At 40.6% G+C, this 8,982-nt stretch overlaps 1 protein-coding gene across 1 annotated transcript; it reads left to right on the top strand.

Annotated features, from left to right (window-relative positions):
- The first annotated feature begins 534 nt into the window (after positions 1-534).
- Positions 535-8,235, top strand: SRSF3 (serine and arginine rich splicing factor 3). Its single transcript, XM_077904233.1, has 6 exons — positions 535-680; positions 2,388-2,595; positions 3,929-4,063; positions 6,246-6,284; positions 6,538-6,624; positions 6,797-8,235. The coding sequence occupies exons 2-6, from the start codon at positions 2,390-2,392 to the stop codon at positions 6,822-6,824; spliced, it is 495 nt and encodes a 164-aa protein (XP_077760359.1). The 5' UTR covers positions 535-680; positions 2,388-2,389; the 3' UTR covers positions 6,825-8,235.
- Positions 8,236-8,982: the final 747 nt, after the last annotated feature.

Genomic DNA, 8,982 nt, shown 5'->3' with positions numbered 1-8,982 from the left:
CTTGGGCGAGAGGCGGGAAAGCAGCCGGGGTAGGCCGACCTCGCAGGATCGGGCTTTTCCACAGTACGGGACGTGGACGAGCAGTGGTGGCAGCCTGGTCACACGCCGCGCGGTGACCTTGGGAGACACTCTGGGCACGTCCGTAAGCGCGAGGGTCTTAGCTCCGGTCTAACCGTTTTCCGGGATGAAGTAATTCATGAATTCAGCTACTATCTAAACCTCATTTGGAGCAAAAGGGCTGTATCGTGCTTGGGAGGGACGACAGTGTAATATGAAAGAGACGAGGGGGAGGCGACTGAGGGGAACTCGTAAGTCAGCCCCGCGTGAACGGACACCCGAGGAAGCCCCGGGCCGCGGGCCCGGGAGGCCGGAGCGCCGCGACGTACGTCCCCGCGCCGCGAGCTGCACCACCGGAGCGCGCTCCCAGCGACCGCGATTCTCGTTTCGTTTGTAGCCGCAACGTCACGATCTCCTCCGCTTCTCATTGGACGAGCCCATTCAATCATGTGACTTCGGCGTAGCGTATAAATACAGGCGAGGAGAAGGCGGTGGTCCGCCATTTCGTGGACGCCAGGTCAGCGAGAGCATCTGCGGGAGCCGGGCGGGAGGGGAGCAGGAAGCGGGAAGCCCCATCCGAGAGTGTGTGGATTTGAGCGTCCGCTTTCTAACCCAAGATCTCGGTAAGCGACTGGCGACTGAAGGAGTGTAGGGGGAAATGGCATTTCAGAGTTGCGCGGTGGGACCGGGCCCAATGGCGGCGCCAGATTGAGACAAAGAGACGCCGCCGCCATTTTGTGACGTTCAGCATGGGGCGGTGGCGGGGGCCCTTGGCCCATGAGAGAACGTACCTCGGCCTCGAAGTGGAGGTGTTAATAATTTTTCCGGGGCGGGAGGTGAATTGAGAAGTGGGATTACCCGAAAATTGAGTGGGGTGGGGAGGGAGCCGCTAACCGAATTGTACTCCGGGCCGCGGCCTTTCAATTTATGGCGCCTTTTTACCGCCCTCCCCCCACCTCTCCCACGTTTTCTTTGAAAGCTTCAGAAATTATTTTTCCAGTCATTGATCGAGATCGGACCTTTCGATTCATATTACGTGGTTTTTGTAGTCGTCTGTATTTTAATCTTATTTTAATTTTTTACGCATCGATTTTTTTTTTTTTTAACCGAAGGATCTTCCTTGAGTAGCATTGTTCTTGTAGCAGCTTCCCGTTGGTAGTTAACTCTGAAACTGCTTACGGCTAAGTTTTTTTAAAAACCTATCTCCCGCGATGATTTGGCCTCGGAACTTCTGGGTATAGGGTGGAGTCATGCAGATAGGATGTGTCGAGACTAGATTATTTTAGTTGAGTAAGCCCTGAGTGAGAAAAACGTGCTGTTTATGAGGAGCCCTTAAGCCGGGTTACTGGATTGGCTGTTCTTTGGGATTGAAATTGGTCTACAAGTTGATTAAATCATCCGACTTTTTGAAGATTATCGAATTAAGCCCCTGAAGTGCAGTAAATACGTGCGCTAAGAACCCCACCCGCATCCCCCGTGAAATGAACAGGAGTTTCCTTTATTAAAGAGTGCGACTCCGTGGTATTTAGTACATTCCCAGTGCTATATAACCATCCTGTCTAGTTCCAAAACATTTTTGTTGCTCCCTGTGGAGACCTGTACCCATTAGGCGGCTGTTCCCCATTTCCCCTGCTCTCCCCTGGACCCTGGGAACCAATTCTCTGTCTTTGGGTTTACCTGTCGGATATTTCATATACGTAGATTATTGATATGAGTGCTTATCTAGAATGTTTTCAGTACTCCTGTTTGAAGCATTTATCAGCACTTTATTCTGAATAATATTCCATTGTATGGGTAATATATTCTGCTTGTCCAGTTTTTCATTTGGCTACTGAGAATAGTGCTGCGGTGAGGTACATTTTTCTAAAAAAAAAAAAAACCTAATATTTGCCTGCTTGAGCAAAGCTAGTTAAGTTTTTGCTTATGGAGACCTATTAGTACCACTTCTCAAGCGGCTCTGCCTTAACTACTTTCTGGTTTTGAGCATTCTCATTTGTTTCTTGTGTCTCCAGGATTTGCTTCTGAGCAAGTTACCCTACTTTTCTAAGTGATTTATTTTTGAGATTAATTGTAATACTAGATAAAGTCCCTAGTTCAGTGCCCAGATCATAGTAAATGGTCCTAGAGTGTCTCCCCTCCCTTAGCTTTTCAGGGAGGCATTTTTTTTTCCTTAATGTAATTTATGGTGGATTCCCGGTGGATATCAGTGTAGATTAGAGAAATGGGTGGTTTGAGGGTAGTACTTGTTTCATCATCATTTCTTAAGGATCTGTATTTCACTGTGTAGATTGACATAAATGATTAATGTTTGGGGTATTTTTATGTTACAGAAATGCATCGTGATTCCTGTCCATTGGACTGCAAGGTTTATGTAGGTAATCTTGGAAACAATGGTAACAAGACTGAATTGGAACGAGCTTTTGGCTATTATGGACCACTCCGAAGTGTGTGGGTTGCTAGAAACCCTCCCGGCTTTGCTTTTGTTGAATTTGAAGATCCCCGAGATGCAGCGGATGCTGTCCGAGAGCTAGATGGAAGGTAATTTGATGACTAATTTATACTGATAAATAATGTGGTTTGTGTTTTTAATGTATAAAGTTCTTAGGATTTGTGGCTTTTAGATGGGTGCTTGCCTGTCGGAAGTTTGTCGTTAGAGACATAAGTCTTTGCTGTAACGAAAAAGCACAACAGTTTTATTCAGGTGACCAGTGAGGTTTAATGGTCAATTCTTGGTGGGTGGGTTTTTGTATCCAAAATGTGATTAAAGCATTTTAATCTATACCTTCCACATGGTGTCCTCTTTTGAATTTTCTCTGAAACCATTGGAAATCAGATATTCAAATAATAATGACCATAAACTTGGCAGCTGGGTGGCTCAGCGGTTTAGCGCCACCTCCAGCCCAGGGCCTGATAATGGAGACCCAGGATCAAGTCCCACATCAGGCTCCCTGCAGGGAGCCTGCTTCTCCCTCTGCCTGTGTCTCATGAATAAATAAATAAATAAAATCTTTTTAAAAATGGACACAAACTGACGGTTGTAAGTGGATGGTTACATTGGGGTTTATTATAACCTCTTTAATAAATGTGTTTGAAATACTTAGGAAGTGTGGAATATGTAGTTATTTCATTTTGTGTCCTATTACTGGCTGATGAGTAACTCTTAGAGGAACCAGGTGGCTGCCCTTATCCCCCTCCTTCCTGGTCTTTGAAAAACACTGGATTTCATGAGACCAAGGGAAATGGTGGATCTTAATCTTTAAGATCCAAAAAGTTAAAGGGTTTAGGATTGGCTTTAAAATTGTATGAAAGGTCATTTATCCAGGCAGGGCAGATCATAGAGACCCATTTTTCCAGGACTCCACTTTTTCCAAATCACTGTCCAAATAATAGTGGTTTATCTAAACAGATGTGTAACAATGAAGAGGTGAGGGAGAACTTTCCCAACTATTCTCAGCTGTAGTTTCCTGTCAATTATTGTGGCCGTTGAAAGGAGATGGTGATGTAAAATGGCCATAATGCTTTGGTTCCCTGCTGTTGCTTGGAGAGAGAGAGGAGAAAGACAAGCAAATACAGTTTAAGATTAATAAAAAAGTGGTGGGATCATGAAGTCCCAGCAGGATGTACAGATGAGCTAGTTCTTGGAGTCCAGGGGTTTTCACACTTAAAATGTTGACAACACTGAATTCTGATTAAGACTAACAAAGCATTAAAATGTAAAGAAGTTTTTCTTTATTAGAAATACTTGTTTTGCTGTTAGGATTTTACAGACATTCGTAAGTGTACTTTGCAAAGATGCTATAAGTAGAAACACTTTGCTTTAATACACCTCTTAGTCCGGCTCTTTTAAGTTTAATATTTCTTTTATTCTTAGAACGCTGTGTGGCTGCCGAGTAAGAGTGGAACTCTCGAATGGTGAAAAGAGAAGTCGAAATCGTGGCCCACCTCCTTCTTGGGGTCGTCGCCCTCGAGATGATTATCGGAGAAGGAGTCCTCCACCTCGGCGCAGGTACTTGAGAGCGTGCTTAGAGGTATTGGTGTAATGGAGTAGCTAATGGGAGCAGGTATTTCTCTTAAAGTTTGTTGGTGGGTTTTAAACTTTGAAGATTGGATATTTTTACGAAACATTTGCTGGGTGTAGTTTGGGGTATGTGAGTTGTGCTGAGTGTTGGCTTTTGTCTTTAGGTCACTGTTCATGTTGGTAGTCAGTAACTTCTATCTTGGATCTATCTTCTAGTTCATCTTCTAGTTGCATCTTTCCAAGTCTTCCCTTATACTTCAATTAGGCCTTTTTCCATTTCTTGACTCCATAATGACAAACATTACATTCAACTAGCTCTTCACAAAAATGTGTTTTCTACTATTAGCACGATTGTAGTATTTATCAAGCAGGCAGCTGTTGTAATGTTACGACTGGTAAAGTAGAAATCATTCTGAAACTAAAGTCACTGACCGATAAAGGGGGCTACAGAAGTAATCCCAGTCATCTGTTCTTCAAACCCAAATAGGAGAGATTTCAGTTTTTTTGTAATTGAAAATGGCATCATTCTTGGACCAGGCAGTATTGTCTGGATGCTAACTCCACATCTCCTCAAACCTCCAAAATAGTTTCTATAAGGACTGAATTTTACCTCTTACAGGTGAGTGAAGTCCTTCTAGGAGATAGGAGTTCAAAATCTTGCCCCTTTTGCTATTTTGAAAAACAAAACAACACACTGTTGCCCATCATAATAAAGAGTATTTGTTAGCTAAATAGATGGTTGTACTGATGGCTTGTTTTTCATTTTTTTTTTGTGCTTTTTGGTCCATCTATTAATAAAAATGAACCCCGTTACAGAGTCACCATCATGTCTCTTCTCACCACCCTCTGAGTCTGCATTAGCCAGTCAACTAGCCCTTTCAGCGTCATGTGACCAGCGCGCCCCATTCAGCTTGGCTGGTGTCGTTTCACATGACCCAGGCATGGCCAGTCGTCAGGTTGCACCGCCCTTTGGTTCCCGAGCATGCTGTTTTCTCTCAGCCTTCTCTCCAACCTTAACCAAATCGGCAGCAGCCACCTCGACCGCCCACACATTCCTGGCCAATCAGCTCAGCTGTTTATTTACCAAATGTCTTCACAACAACTACAGCAGCAGCCTTCGGCTAACAAAAAAGCAGGAAAAATCCACAACACCCCCTTCGCCAACCAACTAAATCCAACGCAACATCTGGCAAAACCTTTTCAGCAAATTCTTCCTGGCCGTCAGTCCGGCAGCCTCACCTCACCATTTCTAGCTTGTTGAAACCCAAAACTAGTAAGTTTTTCCTGCTTATACAGTTTACTGCTGGTTAAAATAAGGAGTAAGCGGCTTAAAGTAATTCTTTTTTCTGGATCAAAGGCTGGCTGTGCATAATTGAATGGTAACGTACATATATATTGCTTGAATAAAACTTTTAAGGGTGATAGGGAACTCATAATGTAACTAGACCTTCAAGTGAAACTTATTTGCATGTGTGAGATGCCAAACTAAAAATTTTAATAACTCTAACAGATTTAGCTTTCCTTTCTAGCAAAAATTTGTTGAATCCTATCACCTTTAAATGGTTTTACTAACAGTTTTCAAAATTTAAATTTTGGGGGTAAAGTGGGCCAAGCTAAGGTAATTTTTATGAACCTAAACACACTCTTAAATGTGACGATCACAAATGCAGTTCTAATGTAGCACTTAATGGCATCAGTATTTACACCTAGCGCGTTTTCACAAAATTACACTATCCACCTGGTACCTAAGTCTTGTCATGGACTTATAGGTTTGCATGGGTTCCAAATACTGGTTTATGGTACTGTTTTTGGAACTACTTGTGGGACTATATTTTGGCGTGGTGTTTGGGTAGTGAAGTTAGTTTGACATGAAGTTTTGCATTGGACAGATCTGCTGTGAAGCATTCTTTGTTAAAGTGAGTCCATGGTTGGAATACCTGCTTTTCACTTGAGCTTTTGGTTCCTTAATCCTTCTGTGCCTTTTTTCTTTTCTGTTTTTTTTCCTGTTTTTTTTTTAATTTGGTTTTGTTTTATTTTGTTTTTTTGGACGATGGGTGCCAGTTCTTCGGCACGTTCACTGGGCCCAACAGTGAGATTGAAAAGTTGGGAAATGCCTCACGCCATAAATACTAATTGACAATTAGCCTAATTTTCCTGTTTCTGCTTTTAGATCTCCAAGACGGAGAAGCTTCTCCCGCAGCCGGAGCAGGTAAATAGCTCTTTTTTTTTTTTTGGCCGTGTTCTCAGAAGTGACAGCATTTCCTGTTCTTAAACTGTTTTCTAAATGGCATGGTTGGTGGTAAAAAAAAAAAAAAAAAAAACTTTAGCTTTAGTAATGAATCAAGTGGTCTACAGAGTGAGCCAGTGTTGTAGGAATGAGCCAACTTTAGTTTTTGAAGAGTTCTTAAGAGAGGTTTGTTGTGTATAATTCTAAGTGGGTCCTATTTTTCTTCTGGTTTTAGGTCCCTTTCTAGAGATAGGAGGAGAGAGAGATCACTGTCCCGGGAGAGAAATCACAAGCCGTCCCGATCCTTCTCTAGGTCTCGTAGGTAAGACCTTTAATGACTTAGACTGTTTATAAACTATTAAAAACAGGAATTGGTTATCTTAAACCATTTTGATTATTTTTATTATTTTTCAAAAACAAAAGTCCGATACAGTTGTATTACTGAGTTATGTATGAAACTTTCCTTTTTTTTTTTTTTTTTTTTTTCTTTTTAGCCGATCTAGGTCAAATGAAAGGAAGTAGAAGACCAGATTACAAGAGGATTGGTGTACAGGAAATAACTTCATTTGACAGGAGTATGTACAGAAAATTCAAGTTTTGTTTGAGACTTCATAAGCTTGGTGCATTTTTAAGATGTTTTAGCTGTTCACATTTGTTTGTCTCTTGGAACAGTGACACATAAAGATGTATTTCTCTATGATTTGAATGGATCATATGAGGCATGTAATACCAAGAATTGTTACTTTACAATGTTCCCTTAAGCAAAATTGAATTTGTTTTGAAGTTCAGTCTTACATTGACTGATAATAAACCTCTAACTCTGCCCAGCTAAAGCTTGACATTTAATATTATGAAAACAAAGCCGGCAGAAATTGAAAGAAGAGTCTCTCACATAGCTGGGCTATATTCTGCAGCTGGAGTTGAAGAAGCAGTCTTTAAAAGCTGGTATGAGCACAAGCCAGCAGGTAAAAATTTAAGCTGCACTGTTAAGCTAGATTAGAGGTTTAAAGAAAAACTAGTTTTCATACTGGGCAGGCGTTGTCCAGTTGGTGTAGAATTGGAAGCTTCAAGAAAGTTAGTTTACCTTTGCTTTTAGGTCATAAGTTTCTTATGTGATTGCTGTATGTGAACACACAGCTCTTTGTAACATTCTCTATTTGGTGATTTGAAACTACTCAAGATACCAGTGTCCTGCCAGTTTAAGGGTACATTGTAGAGCTGAACTTTGAGTTACTGTGCAAGATTTTTTTCATGCTGTCATTTGTAATATGTTTGTGAAAATCCTTGGGATTAAAGTTTTGGTTACAAATTGTTGTTTAACCTGAAAGCCTATTTTTCCTTGCAAAACTAAAATCTGTGAGCTTGGTATCAAGTCCAGGTATAACATTCCTATTGGAAGCCATACTTATATTTTCTTGTAAAGTGCTTTTGAATTAATAAAATATTAGCATAATTGTGTAATAGTCAAACCCACTATTACCATAGTTCTTGTCCCACGGAAATCAGTTGGTTACACAGATCTTAGAAGAAACAATTGAGGCTGAAGGGAATTTTTGGTTGTCACCTAAGTGACTATTCATACTTAACCATATTTTAGGAGTAGGAGCCAGTTCAAAGACCATGATACTCTGTGACCAACATTTTTAAAGTAGAGCAACCCTGGTACATTATAACTGAAAGTGACCCATTAAAAACTTTTATCATTAGCATGAGACTTTTCCACAAAGCTTTAAAAATTGCTTCCATTTTATATAATTTGAGGTGTTGCATGGGAATTCTAAATTGATCCATCATGATGTAAAATTCACTATATGGTTCAAATGTAACAGTGCAGAATTGAACATGGAGGCATGCATAACCTTCCTCTTAGAAATCCAGAGGAGTTGTAATTTCAAATTCTTGTGCAATTAGATTAAATCATAATGCAACAGTCTTGTGGCTTAGTTTCCTTAAATGTTGCTACTTAAAGGTAGTTTTGGATTATGGTGTACTAAGTTTCTTTAATATGAAAGATGAGTCATTGCATTGAGTTCAGTCTAAAGATTTCTAAGGTGTAGGTTCTAAAGAAATTATTTCCAGTGGTCCTTCTTAACCTTTCATGCAGATATCAACAAAGGAGAGTCATTGGTGTCACAAAGTAGAATTAACAGGTTCAATATGAGTGAGCCTTCGAAAAGACATTTTTTAAAGACTGTTGATGTCCTGGGAGCTCTGGCTTTTTGGGCCTTTTTGCTTTTTGGTGGTCTCTCATAGCCTAAAACTATTGTTCAGAACAAGGCTAAAGAGGTCATGGAAGTAATATGCTATATCCATAATCCTACTGTTCTTATAAATGGACATTCATATGAGTGTTTCTGCCAGTATACAACTTGCAGAGTCTTTAAGTTGAAAGGGTTTCTGTGAAAAGATTAGTAGGTTATGGGTATAATGTGGCTTTATGTAGAATTTAAGATAAAGTTGACCTCAGGGAGTTATTCTGAATTACATGCCAAATTTATAATCACTTTAGTAACCAGAAGCCCTAGCAGATTTTTATGGCTTGTAAAAAAAAAAAAAAAAGGCTAGAAACTATTAAAATCTTGCACTGCACATTTAGTTTGTGGCTATTAAAAGTTGTGGCTACTGCAGTTTCTAAATTTGTTTCATTAGCCACCTGTCCCTGGATCTCTGAGTTGAGAAG

Source organism: Canis aureus, chromosome 7 (assembly GCF_053574225.1).
Source record: "Canis aureus isolate CA01 chromosome 7, VMU_Caureus_v.1.0, whole genome shotgun sequence".
In the NCBI taxonomy this organism is placed as follows: Eukaryota; Metazoa; Chordata; class Mammalia; order Carnivora; family Canidae; genus Canis; species Canis aureus.
This window is presented reverse-complemented; position numbering and strand designations above follow the sequence as displayed.